This window comes from Conger conger, chromosome 7 (assembly GCF_963514075.1).
Source record: "Conger conger chromosome 7, fConCon1.1, whole genome shotgun sequence".
In the NCBI taxonomy this organism is placed as follows: Eukaryota; Metazoa; Chordata; class Actinopteri; order Anguilliformes; family Congridae; genus Conger; species Conger conger.
The window spans coordinates 46791128-46808535 of record NC_083766.1 but is presented as its reverse complement, the minus strand read 5'-3'; the positions used below and the strand labels follow the sequence as shown (position 1 = coordinate 46808535).

Below are 17408 nucleotides of genomic sequence, written 5' to 3'. Positions count from 1 at the left end.
CTGTCCCGCCTGGACTATTGCAATTCTCTGCTGGCTGGCCTTCCAGCATCTGCCATCAGACCCCGACAACTCATCCAGAATGCTGCAGCCCGTCTGGTATTCAATGTTCCCAGACATTCACATGTCACCCCCCTGCTCAGCAACCTCCACTGGCTGCCTGTAATGGGTCGCATCAAATTTAAAACTTTGGTGCTCGCATACCAGGCAGTTAAAGGATCAGCCCCTGTGTATATTCAATCCCTTATCAAGACCTATACACCAACAAGACCCCTCCGTTCTGCCACTTCGTGCCGTCTGGCGCCTCCCCCTCGCCACACCTGCACTTCACGCTCACGACTGCTGTCTGTCCTGGTCCCACGGTGGTGGAATGACCTCCCGGTGAATGTCAGAACGGCAGTGTCTCTGACCTCCTTCAAGCGCAGACTGAAGACCCATCTCTTCAGGCTACACCTTTCCCTCCCCAACTCACAATCACTGTGATTAGCCTTAGACCGTAATGGCACTTATGTATAGATATCGTTACTTGTATAGGTATTGTTGTTTTTATTGGCTGTTGTTGAATTCTAGCTGCCAACAGTGGTATGCTAGTTTGAAAGCTGATTGTACTCTTCAAGGGTTCTGAATTTCTGTATGTTTACACTAGGACTCGGAACTGTACTGTCCTCTCAGGTCTACTTTTGCACTTGTTCTTGTGATTGATTTGCACTTTGTTGTACGTCGCTCTGGATAAGAGCGTCTGCTAAATGCCACGTAATGTAATGTAATGTAATGTAATGACATGGATATTGACAAAGATACACAACAATCTAAGAGCTACTGCATAACAATAATTTTGAAATGTACACAACTGCATTTTTGAAATTATGCGTATGCAAGTTTCTGAAGAATAAAATACAATAAATAGCACTTTGACATGTGGTCTGGGTGGTTTGTCCAGATAAAGTAAGAAAAACTAAAGTGCTTCACCAATATGCTTCACTAAATGACTATGAGTAGGATATTATGCGTAATATGCTCCAGAAATTGATGACAAATAAATGGGTTCCCCGCCTTCCACCCTATGACCACCAGAGGTCAGGCTTTCAGTGTCAGTGGAGCCCACTTGAAACTCTACTTTCCTCTAGGGTTTTTTCAGTCCTTTGTATGCACAGTCCCTCCATTTTAGGGGACCGAAAGTAATTTAACATATAGTGAACTCCATAATGTTTGGGCCAAAGACATATTCTTTCTTGGTTTGGCTCTGTAGTTTGTAGTATTCTAGTTGCTGTGTTATTGCTACTTGGTCAGTTATCTGATTATTCAACAAGGGTTCATGTTTTAATCTGTAATCACTCCAGCACTTGGAACCGTACTTCCCTCTCGAGTCTTTCAGCGCACTTGTCTCTGTTTATGATTTGCACTTTATTGTACGTTGCTCTGGATAAGAGCATCTGCGAAGTGACTATAATGTAATATAATGTACTCCACAATTTTACATTTGTAATCAAACAATTCACATGTATTCAAAATGAATATACTATTTAAATGACTTTTTATATGTAGTCTCCCATTCAGGGCACCGTGCAGTTTGGCACAAATGTCTTCACAGGTGTTTTTGATTAGTCAGATGTGTTCAATTGCCAGGTATAAGAGAGCTTTCAGTATCTAGTCATGATCCAGAGGTTTTTGCCGTACAGTGGGGTGCTGAAATTAGATTTTTATTTTCATTGTTTACTGTTTATAAATTATTTAAAAAGGAAAGGGGCCCTGTGCAAAAGTTTGGGAACCCTTTTGGATTATTCTTTGTTACTTTTTAAAAAGATGATTACTAAGGCTCAGACCCAGGTGATTTACTTGTTGGTGAGTCAAGTAAATATAATTCCAGGGCTTTTTATTCTGAAGTAACTCCATGCCATCTAAAGTATCCAACGGCAGTGGCTCTTCTGTCTGGTGGTAACAACCAGACAGAAGAGCCACTAAACAGTTGTCCAAGGATGTCAGAATGAAGATTCATTTCCACCAAGAAGGGGAAGGCTACAAAAATTCTCTCAACATTTCAAACAACCTATTTCCACTGTCAGAAACATTATTAGAAAATAGTAAATTAAATGGAACAGTTGAAGACAAGGCATGGTTCAGAAGAACCCACGCATCACTGCAAAAGTGCACTGCAAATATGAAGAAATTCTAGATAATGTTTGAAGGTCAGTCCAGACATTGAAGTTGAAGAGAAGTTGGGTATTCCAGCAAGACAATGATCCAAAGCATACCTCAAAAATCAACCATGAAGTACCTCCAGGAAAGACAGATGAAGGTTCTGGAATGGCCACCACAGTCCCCAGACTTAAATACTATTGAAAATCTGTGGAGAGATCTGAAGCATGCCATACATACAAGGAGGCCAAAGAATATTTCTGAATTAGAGGTGTTCTGTCTGGAAGAATGGTGAAGAATTCTGAAAGTGAGAATTGAAAGCGTTTACAAGCTGTTATAGTTGCCCGAGGAGGAGTTACAATTAACTGACAAGGTTCTCAAACTTTTGCACAGGTCCTTTTTCCTTTTTTTATTATTTTGAAACTGTAAAAAATTTAAATTTGCTTTAAAATGTGAAGAAATGTGTCATGTTTTGTTCAATTTGTTCACTTAGATATTCTTGTAAAAGGTTTTCTATGGGTGCCCAAATTTTTGCACACCACTGTAGTTGCCATGGTTGTCGTTTGTCACCATGAGAACCAGAGTTTGCCAGTGAAAGTCAATGAAGCCAATATGAGACTGAAAAATAAGAAAAAAGGAGTCAGAGACATGTGTGCATTATTGTTCTGCAGTGGGTTGGTTGCATTTTCTCCTGGATTAGTTAAGTATTATTTGTTTGCTTGCTGATTCTAAATTCAGTTTAGTTGTCATTATAGTGTTCTGTTGTGTACTTGTTTGTTTGTTAGCTATTACAAGTGGTGTTTATTTAGATTCAGTGAAACTGGGTTAGGTGTTTGTTTCTCTCAGGTAAGCTAGGCTATTAAGTTAGGCTATTGTTTTACTGGCTGGCAGGCCACAGCTTTTGTTGTAGGAGGAGCCAATACTTTGCACCCTGCTCAGGCTATTAGTACTGGCACACCTGAACTCACTTCAGTGTGCATTATTGTTCTGCAGTGGGTTGGTTGCATTTTCTGTATTCAGCGTCAGTGTTATTTAAGCAGTTGTGTAGCGCACCAGCGGCAGCTGTGTGCGGCAGCCTCGGCTACTTGCCTCGGCGTATGAAGTCGCAGGTGTACAAAGTCGAGGGTGTCTATCTACGGGTGTCCATCCAGGCTGTCCAAGAGCCTGATGCATGATTTTGTTTTTGCTGCCTGCCCTCATTCCACTGTGTAGTATTCCCCTTGTCCTCCCTAGTTCCCTCCATGTGTTTCCTTCCCATCCCTGTCCTCTCTCCTCTCCCCAGGTCCCAGTCAGGTAGGAGGTTCGCCTCCCGCCAACATGGGCAGAATATCTCAAACCTCATCTTCCCTCCCAGATCCCCTGGTATTGATCTCTGTGTGGCTGGTGGCCTCTGGAACTGCCAGTCCGCCATCCAGAAAGCAGACTTCATATCTGCCTATGCCTCCCACCTCAACCTTGACTTTCTTGCTTTAACTGAAACGTGGCTCTCACCTGAGAACACGGCCACCCCGGCTGCCCTTTCCTCTGCCTTCTCTTTTTCCCACACACCCAGATCCTCTGGCAGAGGAGGTGGCACAGGTCTCCTAATCTCATCCTCATGGAGATCTAGTGTCTTCTCCTCATCCCTCTCCTTCTCCTCTTTTGAATTTCATGCGGTTTCTGTTACTCTGCCGTGCAAACTGTTTATCATTGTTGTTTATCGCCCCCCGGGTCCTCTGGGGAACTTTTTGGATGAGATGGACATCCTCCTCAGCTCCTCACCTGTCAATGACACCCCCCTGATCCTCCTGGGTGACTTCAACCTCAACTCAGAGTCCACCCAGTCTACCTTTCTCTCCCTCCTCTCTTCTTTTGACCTTACCCTCACTCTTTCCCCTCCCACCCACAAAGCAGGCAACCTTCTTGACCTCATCTTCACAAGGAGCTGCACAACAACCAACCTCTCTGTAACGCCACTCCATATATCTGACCACTCCTTCATCTCTTTCTCTCTTCCACTCTCCTCTAACACCCATCCATCTCTCCCACCATCCACTGTCACCTGTCGACGGAACCTACGCCACCTGTCTTCCTCCACCCTCTCATCTACAATCCTCTCCTCCCTACCATCTGCGGAGTCTTTCTCTCGACTGTCTACCGATGATGCGGCTACAACTCTCATGTCCTCCCTCTCATCTTCCTTTGACTCTCTGTGTCCCCTCACCACCAAACTAGCTCGGGCCTCCCCCCCCAGTCCTTGGCTTTCTGATGCTCTACGAGCTGTCCGAACCGAACTGCGGGCGGCAGAGAGAAAATGGAAAAGGTCCTGTCTCCCCAGTGATATAGCTTCCTTCCATGCCCTCTTATCATCTTTCCATTCCTCTGTCTCTCTAGCTAAATCTTCCTTCTTTCACTCGAAAATTAACGCGGCCGCCTCTAATCCCCGCAAACTGTTTTCAACTTTCTCCTCTCTTCTGGCCCCCCCTCCCCCCCCACCCCCCTCATCACTCACACCTGATGACTTTGTCTCCTTCTTTGAAAAGAAGGTCGATGCTATTCGCAATTCCTTCTCCCAACCCTCCACCCCTGCTGACCCTCCTACCCTCCCCAACTCCCTAACCTCCTTTTCTCCCCTCTCTGACGCCGACACGCTGAAACTCCTTACTTCCCACCGCCCAACCACCTGTCCTCTTGACCCCATCCCCTCTCCCCTCCTACAATCTATATCTGAGGACATTCTCCCTTTTCTCTCCTCTCTAATCAACACCTCCCTCTCTTCCGGCACCATGCCCTCTTCCCTGAAGAGGGCCAGAGTCACTCCCCTCCTCAAAAAACCTACTCTCGATCCCTCTGCCCTGAACAACTACCGGCCTGTCTCTCTTCTTCCCTTTCTCGCTAAAACCCTGGAACGGGCGGTCTGCTCCCAACTGTCCACTTATCTTCTCCACAACAATCTCCATGACCCCAACCAGTCTGGCTTCAAGAGTGGCCACTCCACTGAAACCGCCCTGCTCGCGGTCACTGAGGCACTCCACTCTGCTAAAGCAAAATCCCTCTCCTCTGTCCTCATCTTCCTCGACCTGTCGGCCGCCTTCGATACAGTCAACCATGAGATTCTGCTCTCATCGCTGTCTGGGATGGGTGTCACAGGTTCTGCACTCGCTTGGTTTTCCTCCTACCTCTCTGGTCGCTCCTACCAGGTGACTTGGAGGGGCGCACTCTCCGACCCTCAACCCCTACGAACTGGAGTCCCGCAGGGCTCGGTTCTTGGGCCTCTCCTCTTCTCGCTATACACCATGTCTCTTGGTTCTGTTATCTCTTCCCACGGCTTCTCTTATCACTCCTACGCTGATGACACCCAACTCTTCATTTCCTTCCCCCCCGACACCCAAATCACCACACAGATCTCTGCCTGCTTGGCTGATATCCCTGCATGGATGACTTCCCATCACCTGAAGCTCAACCTTGCCAAAACCGAGCTTCTCTACATCCCTGCTAAGTCCTCTCCGTCAATCGACCTCTCACTGACTGTGGAGGACTTTGTAGTTTCCTCCTCCCGTACGGCAAAGAATCTTGGGGTGACTCTTGATAACTGCCTCTCCCTGGCTCCACAAGTATCCTCCACTGCCAGAACCTGCAGGTTCTTTCTGTTTAATATACGCCGCATCCGTCATCTCCTGACGGAGAAAGCCACCCAGCTCCTAGTCCAGGCGCTCGTCATTTCCCGCCTGGATTACTGCAACTCCCTCCGAGCCGGTCTCCCAGCGTGCGCCATCAAGCCCCTCCAGCTGGTCCAGAATGCTGCAGCCCGCTTGATCACCAGTCAGCCCAGGTCGGCTCATGTCACCCCGCTTCTCATTGGCCTCCACTGGCTTCCTATTGCCGCACGCATCCGATTCAAGGCCCTAGTGTTGGCATTTCAGGCTGCTAAGGGGACTGCCCCACATTACATACAATCCCTGATCACTCCCTACTCCCCAGCTAGACCACTCCGGTCTGCCAGCTCTGGTCACCTTACGATTCCCTCTCTACGGGCACCTGGCGGTCGAGCTGCACGTTTTCCGTTCTGGTTCCTCAGTGGTGGAATGACTTGCCTACCGCTGTCAGGACAGCAGAATCCCTCCCCCTATTTCGACGCAGACTCAAAACACACCTCTTCAAACTCTACCTTAGTCCCCCCTCCTGATTTACCCCGCCCCCCCCTTCTGATACCCCTATCCCTGTCTAACCCCACCCCCCCCCCCCCCAAAAAAAAAAAAAAAAAATTGCACTTATGATGACGACTATATGTTTAGAACAGCAGTCCAGGTGTATTTTCCTAGTTCTGGATGTGATGCTTTGACTTGTGGTAGAACCTATGCACTTGTAAGTCGCTTTGGATTAAAAGCGTCTGCCAAATGACTAAAATGTAAAATGTAAATAGGCCCTATGTTGATCAAAATCAACCGTTTGTAACATCATTAAGAAGATAGCGCTGGTGAGCTCAGTAATCGCAAGGGACCTGGTAGGCCACAGAAGACCTCTACAGTTGATGACTGAAGAATTCTCACCATAATGAAGAAAAACCCACCTGTCAGACAGATCAGAAACACTCTTCAGATAACTACTGTCTTCAGAAGACTTAATGAACTACAGAGCCTACACTGCAAGATACAAACCACCAGTTAGCCGCAATAAAAGGATGGGCAGGCTACCGTTTGCTGCAAAGTATCAAAAGCCTGCAGAATTATGGAAAAAGGTCCCGTGGACCGAAGAGACCAAGATTTACTTGTACCAGAGTGATGACAAGAGCAAAGTGTGGAGGCCAAGAGGAACTGCTCGGGATCCAAAGCAGCTGCCCATCTGTGAAACAAGGTAGTGAGGGTCATATTGTTTGGACTTGTATGGCTGCCACAGATACTGACTCACTTGTCTTCATTGATGATTTAACTGCTGATAGCAGCAACATAATTAGTGTCCAGAAGTATTATATCTGACTGGCGAAGTCATTCACCTCATCTGAATCCAATTAAACATGCGTTTCATATAGTGAAGAAAAAACCTAAGGCAACTAGCATGCAATACAAGCAGGAGCTAAAGGCTGCAGTACAGGCCTGGCAGAGCATCACCAGAGAAGACTCAGCACCTGGTGATTTCAGTGGGCCACAGACGTCAAGCAGTCATTGCATGAAAAGGATATGCAACATTGAGGGGGTGGGGTGTTACATCCCAAGACATATGGAGCTCACTGTATACATCTTTAAAACACAGAAAATAGTCTTCTAATTTTTCTTCTAATCTTCTAATCTTTGCTTCCGCTCAAATGTAATCAGCCAACGCCAGTTCAGTTGATGAGTCACAGGTTTCAGAGAGATACAATATTCTCAGCTTCCTGTTTATATGCAAAATATGACCACCCCCTTGCTTCCCCACTTCCTTACAGTGATCAGTAATTTCTTAAATTAGCATGCATTACATTTTGCAACCAAACAACCAAATATGCTAATTAAAACAGGCTGGCAGAATATGTTGCATAACATAAATAATGTTATGATATGTTAATTTCCTTTGCAACCATTTAAAAATAAAATTCCCATATAATTCAGAGTGACTCACTAGTGGAGCTCAAAGAATCATTCTCTTGTTTTGCCCGTTTTCTTAAGAGGAGCCAGTGCACCATATTAATTTACCTAGCTACAGGAATGTTTTATCATGTTGCCTTCCCTTCCCATCTGGAAAAGGGATTGTGAAAGCAGATCAAATACATGAAAAAAGTTGCACATAACTGAACTGGGTACAAAGTAGAAATTAAGTATAATTAAATGCACTTATGAAGAGATCACCTACATGGAAATCTGTCATGCATAATAATTGGCCAATTAATGTCCATTTTTGAATCTTACAAAGAGCTGCTTTCTTTTGTTCAGTTTGACAATACTGACTGATTTGCAGAATGGATAGTGCAGTCTATCTGAAAAGAGTCACTTTACCACAAAACTTATGTCCTGTTCTGATACCTGTGGTAAATAATTAGCACTCTGTCTTATCGACCATTAGTCAGAAAACTCACACATCTGCTTTAAAAAAGAAGACACATTTGGTGGCAGCTCACACATCTGATATTACTCTGATGACTCACAGCAGCTGGAAAAGGACATAAGTGAATTAGCTATTTATCGGTAATTAAATTTCTTGAATGAATATTTTCATGTTATGTAATGGACTGTTGTGAATGTTGTCTCGGTAACCTCTAAATACAACGGATAAACTTGAATTCCTCTATATTAGGAATTAGGTTGTGTCTTGTATCAGTGTTTCATCCATGTATGTCGGATTTCCTTATGAGATTTTAATTTGTTTTACCACAGTCATATCCAAATGTTTTGAGCATATACTGTATATGTTGGAAATCTGACTCATTTACTGTATGGATCTGTGAGTGCATGTGTTATAAATATTGATGATACACATCTCTTTAAAAGTTTGCAACTATATTGACGAGGGAAATAAACATACAATTATGGAGAAAGTATTGCATAAATCCAAAAAACCTTAAGCGAATTGGTGAGAAAATACAGTTCAGAGATCAACTATATGAACTAGTGTGCTTTCCCTTGCTACTTTGTATTGCATTGCTATGCTGCAGTACAAAGATCACAAGAAGCTTGCATATACATAAATTCTGAGATGTTCGTACCACTGCAAACATTTGCAGGGAACTTTCACTCTTGAAATAAAACTGCTTAAATATGCAACTTAGCTTGCTCACACGTGGTCAACTTGACGTCACAATGAGGAATTGTTGTAGGTTGTATGACAGGCCCTGAGGGGCAGAACCATGAGCTAACTTGATAACACCCAGCATTATAAAGCGGTAGAAAGATCTCTTTCATTTAACTCAGGAAATCTAGGCAGCCTGAGAACCATTCTGAGCAGTTGTGCCACAAAACTGTAAGTAAGAAAATACAGCAAAATATCTTTTTGAGATATCTTGAGTAGCAGTGTGCATCCTCAGACTATTTTATTTATTCTCATGGAAAGTTCTTGGGTCTATTATAGTTAAAGTATGTTAATGCAGTTGCACAGGGACATTAGGTCCACTTAGTATGTTGCTAGCTGTAGCTGTTTAAGAACAGACATTTGAGGAGAGAGGACTCTTTTCCTTATAGATTGTATATCATATTGTGAATGGTTTAGTAGATTTGGGAGACACAGACACTGAATTTATCTGTTTTTAGGCCCATAAAAAGATAGTTCTATTTATGTTCTCTACTGCTGAAAGCGCTCACCTGGTCACTGAAATGAAAGAGATCAATGACAAAACAAATGGCAACAAACCAAACCTGCATTGTGTTGTAATAAGTCAACAAAGTGCAAATTAATTTTAGAACTTTAACCAATTTCCAGCAATCTCACTTGATTCAAAGATACTGGCAATGACAAACACTCTAGCTTACAGTACTTCCTCTTGAATGTTTCACCATTGTCAGGAAGTGGCAGGTCTTCCAAACTTAGGCTACTTCTCTCTTACCGCAGTAAACCACTCGGGTTTGAGGCATGCATGATGGAGACAGGTGGAATAGTGAGGACCCATCAAGATGGTGACAATATACACCTGAATTTGAGAACAAGCTCTGCACAACATTACGGATCCATAAGTGAAAATCAGACGGAGAATGGAATTACATCACTTAAAGTGACAATCATGTCACCAAAACGCTCATACATAGCTGTCGCTGTGCTCTGCTATATCAACTTATTGAACTACATGGATCGTTACACAATTGCAGGTAAGATACTGAAAACTTGAAAATGGGCTGTGGATACTGATGTTTCTTATCCCTGCTGAAAAAAAAACAGCTAAGCTATGTTTTGAAACAGCTGGTAGCTGGTAATTTCAAGCTGGTTATAGCTGGATTTTATTAAAATGTAAATTCTTTATGTTTCTAATTATTTTCAAGTGTCAATTTATGTAAAATGGACAGTTTCTTGTCCATGTTTCATTTATCAAGGATATATTTCCACAGGTATCCTTCTCAACATCCAACAATATTTCAAGATAAATGACAGCACAGCTGGCCTTCTACAGACGGGTAAAGTGATGATTTTATGTTTCTCTCAGGATTTCCATTCAATCTTATGTTTTCAATATGCTACCTAACTGTGCAATAAATAGAAATCAGACATACACAATACTGAAATTAGAAGCCTCGATGAAATGAAAGCAGGTACGTTTCAAGAGGGACATTGTTATTTATACATACAGACCTGTACTTGGATATCCAAACAGTCCATGTTTAGCTCAGCCTCTTCTGACTACAAAATGAAAAACTGCCACAGAATGAAATAGCTTTAATGTACACATGGGAACAAATCTGTTAATGTATTTGCAGTTTTCATTTGCAGTTTCATGCTGCTGGCTCCAGTTTTTGGTTACCTCGGGGATCGTTACAACAGGAAGTTGATCATGGTGGGCGGACTGAGTGTGTGGATTGTGACAACACTGGGCAGCTCTTTCATCACAGAGTCGGTAAAGTAGAAATAAAGTTTATTCAAACAAAGTCTTCTCTTGGGGCATATCACATCTTAATTATCTTTTGCTTTCAAAGTAGCCAGGCCACCTAAACTGGAAAAATACAACCGTGAAGCCAGAACCGGATAACAGTTTGACTTTGTACAACATATTTTGTGAAAGGAAACATCTTCCTGAGATGTCTAAAATAAAATTAATGAAAGTAAAAAGGTTTGAATATTAACACCAATGGCTTCACAAATATATGTAATTAATTGCATAATTTGATTGTTTTTTTTAGATGTTTGTTCTACAAATTTACCTTTAGCTGCACGATAGCCATGTACCCCTTATGTTACCAGCCATGATTTTCAACTACCATTTTTTGCAGTACTTCTGGGTGCTGATGCTGATGAGAGCTTTGGTTGGGACAGGAGAGGCCAGCTACTCCACTATAGCCCCCACCATTATTGGTGATCTCTTCTCTGGCACACAAAGGACTCTCATGATATCATTCTTCTACATCTTTATTCCCGTAGGAAGGTATGAAGATCTGTGTTAAAGGAACTATCTTGAATCTCTTACTCAGTGTTGACAGCCAACATCTCTTAGTGTGAAGGCGTTACAAAACTATGAGTGACATATTTACTGTATCCCTTGAGAGATTGGGAGTGTTTGAAATAACCCCACTCACTGATTGCACAACTGAAATAACCATTTGGACATGTTTCTGCTTTCTCAGTGGGCTTGGATATATAATAGGATCAACAGTTGCAACAGCCACTGGGGACTGGCGCTGGGCACTCAGGGTAAGAGAGGCAATTTCAATTTTGAGTTAAACATGAGGGGCGGATGATACTCTGTGAAGAAGAGTTTGTTAAAGTTTCAAAATTCTCAAAATTTAAGGTGCATACATTTCCATAGACCTGAATAAGATAGAGAAGCATTTTTGGCATCTAATGGGATTTGGTGGACACTATGAAAATGGGTCTATAACTTATAATTGAAAGTATGAGCATTTGCATTTCTAGAATGAAACAATCATAATCCATTCATTTTTCACTTAATGGTGCAGTACAGCAGTTTAAACATGGCCGACTAGAGGCAATGGTTTCTGCAGCATCTCACCTCTGTGTTCTTCCTGTTTCAGCTCAATCCCATATTGGGGCTTCTTGGTTTGATTCTACTTATATTCCTGACCACAAACCCGCCAAGGGGGGCATCAGACACACACGGAGAGACACTGTTGGAAAACACATCCTATTTAGAAGACATCAAGTCCCTCATGAAGAAGTGAGCAAAAGTTAAAGCCTAAGTCTGATTTGAGGAGGGAACACTCTCACTCGAGCTTGTTTTGATACGTAGTGTCCCCGGCAGTTAAACGTTTGGTCGATTCCGCCCCCAGTCGCAGTTTTATCTGGTCCTCATTGGGGGTGACCGCGATGGCCTTTGTGACGGGTGCGCTGGCCTTTTGGACACCGGTCTTCCTGTCCCGAGCTCAGGTGATGCAAGGGATCAGGCCCCCTTGCTCAAAGGAGCCATGTGACACTTCCGACAGGTAGTGGACCCGACTGACCCCCTATCTATTGACCTCTGAACTCTGTAACTGTGTGTGCATCCTTTGATGACTGCTCTCTCCCTCTCACAGTTACATATTCGGCGTTGTGACCGTGGTGACTGGGATTCTGGGAGTGGCCATCGGCACCTTGGTTTCCAAGAAACTGAGGGACAAAGTGCCTAACGCCGATCCTTTGATCTGTGCCACAGGCATGCTGTCCTCCTCTCCCTGCTTGTTCCTGGCCATCATATTAGCCTACAACAGCATCCCAGCAACTTATGTGAGCGCAAAAGTCTACCGTCTCTTATGTCAGGCTAGTCCTTGTGAAGTTGTCTGGGTAAGGAGTCTCTTAAAGTCTATTTGTCCTGGTAAGGCTGCTTTTGGGGTCAAATATTCCATTAATGTTGAGCACCTATTTGATTCTCTTTTATTTATCTGTACTTTTATTTATCATCACTACACCAGGACTTGAATCACCAACCTTCTGGGTCCCAGTCATATTCCTTAGCCCCAAGGCTACTGGCTGTACTTCATATGTTATGCACTTATTATTAGGTTTCTTTAGTGCATACAATTATTGAGGTTATACTGGTATTCTCCTAGGCCATTTTACCAGAAGGCATAGGTAAGCAATTGCTTGGGGCCTCGTCTGCCAAAGGGCCTAGTGAATTATGAATGTCGTTAATAAAAAATCCTTTCTTGTCACTCATGATAATCTGTAATAGATAAAAATAAATCTGTTTACATGTAAATGTGGGCCTATCGAATTAAATATCTGTATTTGCCAATATTTATTATCCCCCACATTTCACATTTAATGGACTATTCCACAAAATTCTTTAATAAAACAGCCAGACTCCATGAAAGAAGAGTAACAAGTAGCTGACGTTACAACAGATGTAATGCAAGTTGAAGAAGGTGAGCTAGCTAACGTTAACAGCCTTACTGTTTTCTCAGCCTGTTGTGCAGCCACCACTGCTTGATGAGGGTAACGGTTAGGATAACCATTCCTGGAATAGCATTTGGATTCATTCTGTAGCTGCTTCTTGTGGACCAGGCAGCCTCTCCTAAAGGCATCTCCATTATCTCTCTAGGTATTCATTGCTATTGGGGAGACATTACTCTCACTAAACTGGGCGATTCTGGCTGACATCTTGCTGGTAAGTGTAACATTTAAAAAAAGCTGAAGCCTGTCTAGTGAAATCTGTCTAGTGCATCCTACTTTTTAGTTTTGGTAATACTCCTTAGGTCCCAACGGTAATGTAGATTTATTGTGTACTTGTCTGCCTTCCAATTGTAATGCACAAACACTTGGGAGTTGTTAGGTGTCAATTTACTGTCTTTCAGTATGTTGTCATACCAACCAGGAGGGCAACAGCAGAGGCCTTGCAAATTATGGTTTGCCACCTCCTTGGTGATGCAGGAAGTCCATATTTGCTCGGAGCAGTAAGTCTTTTTTGTACATAATTTTTCCTTTTGTGCAATTATTTGGCTTTCACCAGGTTTTTTTTTGCTGTTTTGGAGGACTAAACTACACCTGTGACCACCTCAGTATGTAAATGATTTAGAAGCAGATGAATGTGGAAATACCCAATAATGTTCATCATACTTTGACATTATATTTCATAACCCCTCACAAGTGTCTATGTGCACTTCCTGTTTTGATTAATATCAGTCACCAAAACGAATGTCAGCACTCTGTTGCAGGCATAACTGATACCCTTTCAAATGAAGGGTGCTGTAATAGTAGAGGAGGTATTCATGATAAATGCATGGATTGACTGCTCAGAAGTCAAAGTTCAACATGTTGAGGAAACTGCCATCAGCTGCAGCATTAAGCCATAATCAGCTTGGTGTGTGAGTAGCTCATTGACTTTCAATCAAGTGTCCAATCCAGGCATGTGGTGTATCTCATATTGATTTGGCCATCCTCCCACAAGCCACAGAAGTTTCCATTCACGAACCCATTCAGGAAAATGTCCCTTCCCGCTTTTCAGTCACCTTGAAGTCAAGCATTGTTTTTTGCCCTTTGTCCCCTTCCCAGATTTCAGATTCCTTGAGCAAATACTACCCAAACACTTACTTGTGGAACTTCCGGAGCCTGCAGTATAGCATTCTGTTGTGTCCCTTCGTGGGGGTCCTGGGGGGCCTGTTTTTCCTCATGACGGCCCTCTACATCGCCGAGGACAGGAAGGCGGCACAGCTGCAGGCCGCAGGTAAACAATGGCCGAGCGGCGGACCCCTCTGCCGGAGGAAATGCCGCGAGGAGGGAGCCGACCCTCGTGCACTCCGCACTACAGGGCTGTTTGGTGACGCACGGTGGAGAAACGCAAAATGGCGGCCTAATGAGGCGTTCTCCGGTCGGGGCGAGGGGCTGACTCACTTGGAACGTCCGCGGCATGCTCATTCTAGATTTTGGAAAAACAAGGCCGACCCGTTGTTTGTTTATTCCCAGCCCTGTGTCAAAACACTTCCTGCCAGATACCGTTTCCTGAGACTGCGATTACTTGCCGATTACCCCAGTTGCCAGGAATTCAGCTTGAGGAATTCAGTTAAGATGCAGTACTGAGACACAGGGATAAGATAAGAGAGGCATCATTGTCTACTAACCTTGCCTTCTCTGAACCCTTGGAGAGGGGTTTTCTCAATCAGTCTGCACTGTCCGCAAAACAAGCCAGTCTGAGAAAAAAACCCCAAAGCTAACCACTGGTTCCTTCCCTTTTATCATTATCAGATTAGCTTTTTGTCAGTATCAGCAGCTTAAAGTCTTTTTGTAAAAATCTATGTGAGATGTGCATTATAAAAAAAAAAACATACAAGAAACACATATGGAGTATACAGGAAATATAAAATACAGTGGACTGTGGCACAATTTATGTTCTTTTGCTCAGTACTCCAGCACATTGGATTTGAAATGAAACAATGAATAATGGGGTTAAAGTGCAGACTGTCACCCTTGAGGGTATTTATATCCATATCAGGTGATCAGTGTAATTACATTCCTTTTTAGACATAGTAAGTATGCCAATTTTAGAGGAGCAAAAGTTGGCTTCTCAGATGCGTCTAATTAGTCAAGTGTACTCAATAACTTCCTTAGGGCAGATATAAGAAAGCTTTTAGTATCTAGTCTTGACTATAGATTTTGTTTGCTTTTGGAGTCCCCTAAAATGGGTGTACTAGGTGTAAAAAGGTTGGTAATTCCTACATGGCTGATATGGATGCAAATACTCTCATTAAAGGTGACAGTCTGCACTGCACCTCATATTCTTTGTTTCATTTCATATACAATGTGCTGGAGTACAGAGCCAAAATAACAGAAATTGTACCACTGTACAAATACAGACTGCTCTGTATATACTATGTGTTTTACATATATATATTTATATACACTCATCGAGCACTTTATTAGGAACATTTTTACTTCATTACACCTACTTATTCATGCGATTATCTAATCAGCCAATTGTGTGGCAGCAGGGCAATGCATACAGTCATGTAGATACGGGTCAGGAGCTTCTGTTAATGTTCACATAAACCATCAGAATGGGAAAATATTTGATCTAAGTAACTTTGACCGTGGAATGATTGTTGGTGGCAGACAGGGTGGTTTGAGGTTTTGATAGGTCTAAGAAATAAGTTTAATAAATACCTAATGAAGTGCTTGGTGAGTGTACATCTATAATTCTGAAGAAAAATCACCAGAAAGAATGACCTCAAGACAAAATTAAGTGTCCAAAGTATGCAAAAGAAAACACTGAGAAGCCTGAAACTTTTTAGAACAATGTGCTTTGAAATTGAACTTTTTGGCCACCACCAAAGAAGGTATCTTTTTGAGAAAAGAGAAGAACACCTTGCCAAGTGTGAAGCATGGAGGTGGATCCAATATTCTTTGGGGTTCTGTGGCAGCTGGGGGTCCAGGAAATGTTGTGCAAGTGGAAGGAAGAATGGATTCCACCACTAGACATTCTAGAGGCTAATGTTCAAAGGTCAGTCCAGACATTGAAGTTGGGGAGGTTGGGTATTCCAGAGAGATCACAAACATGTTGTACATGCAAGGAGGCCGAAGAATATTTCTGAACTAGAGGTGATCTGTCAGGAAGAATTGCAGAAAGACTTTAAGTACTACCTGACAGGGTTCCCAAACTTTTGCACAGGGCCGTTTCTTTTTTTTGTTTTTTTTTTAACTGTAAAATATTAAAATAAAAAGTAATCTTGCTTTAATATGTGAAGAAATGTTTCATGTTTAACATTGTACCATTTAGAGGTCAGGTTTGCTTCTGTTCACTTATGTATTTTATTGTATGTCAATAAAATAATATCACAGATTCCTGAATAATCACAGCATTCACTCACAAATCTTCACTGGAGTGAAGCTCTCTACACTCCACACAGGTCAGAACAGACAGGTCAGTACTGTTAGGTAACAGCCACTGTCTTGTGTTTCAGGTGGGGCTCCACCACAGCCTGTTCCGGTTACAGAGTCAACTTGACCTCCATCAAGTGGAATTTATCTGTTAAAGATAAAAATGCCAACCGTCTGCATTTAAGGATGCACATATTTTTACAGGTGCAGCAACTGGTGAAAAACTGAAACTCCATTTCCTTGTTCAATGCCAGTCAGGAACTGGCTAGAAATGACAACGTCATTTTATCAGCAGTGTATGATTTTGTTTGTTTGTTGTCTTTTTTTTTGTATAGGATGTTTTTTTTAATGTCTAATGTGATTTTGATTTTATTTCTTATTTGGGTAACTGTACAGGAAAATGAAATAAAGCACTGGCTGAGTTTGGAAGAAAATATGTTTTTCTTTGATTGGAGCTGTACAGTGAATAATGTACAAATAAAAATAATTCCATATTCATTCTTTTTAAGGTGGTTCTGGCTGTACATTGAGGCGGCATGGATGGTGCAGTGGGTAGCACTGCCGCCTCACAGCAAGGAGGTCCTGGGTTCGAATCCCCGTCGGCCGGGGCCTCTCTGTGCGGAGTTTGCATGTTCTCCCCGTGTCTGCGTGGGTTTCCTCCGGGTACTCCGGTTTCCTCCCACAGTCCAAAGACATGCAGGTTAGGCCGATTGGAGAGTCTAAATTGCCCGTAGGCATGAGTGTGTGAGTGAATGGTGCGTGTGCCCTGCGATGGACTGGCGACCTGTCCAGGGTGTATTCCTGCCTTTCGCCCAATGTATGCTGGGATAGGCTCCAGCCCCCCTGCGACCCTGATCAGGATAAGCGGGTTCAGATAATGGATG

General features: G+C 43.0%; 1 protein-coding gene across 1 annotated transcript; it reads left to right on the top strand.

The window, feature by feature from the left end:
• The first annotated feature begins 8919 nt into the window (after window positions 1-8919).
• spns3 (SPNS lysolipid transporter 3, sphingosine-1-phosphate (putative)) lies at window positions 8920-16958 on the top strand. Its single transcript, XM_061250012.1, has 13 exons — window positions 8920-9042; window positions 9628-9881; window positions 10119-10184; window positions 10485-10621; window positions 10995-11146; window positions 11346-11412; window positions 11754-11896; window positions 12009-12161; window positions 12252-12441; window positions 13256-13321; window positions 13509-13607; window positions 14206-14377; window positions 16608-16958. The coding sequence occupies exons 2-13, from the start codon at window positions 9653-9655 to the stop codon at window positions 16649-16651; spliced, it is 1518 nt and encodes a 505-aa protein (XP_061105996.1). The 5' UTR covers window positions 8920-9042; window positions 9628-9652; the 3' UTR covers window positions 16652-16958.
• Window positions 16959-17408: the final 450 nt, after the last annotated feature.

Bases quoted from the DNA above. Each gene is read 5' to 3' on its own strand.
- spns3 (XM_061250012.1), top strand. From the start codon at position 9,653: ATGATGGAGACAGGTGGAATAGTGAGGACCCATCAAGATGGTGACAAT. The intron at 9,882-10,118 runs GTAAGATACTGA...ATATTTCCACAG, and splicing joins GGATCGTTACACAATTGCAG to GTATCCTTCTCAACATCCAA. The intron at 13,608-14,205 runs GTAAGTCTTTTT...TCCCCTTCCCAG, and splicing joins GTCCATATTTGCTCGGAGCA to ATTTCAGATTCCTTGAGCAA.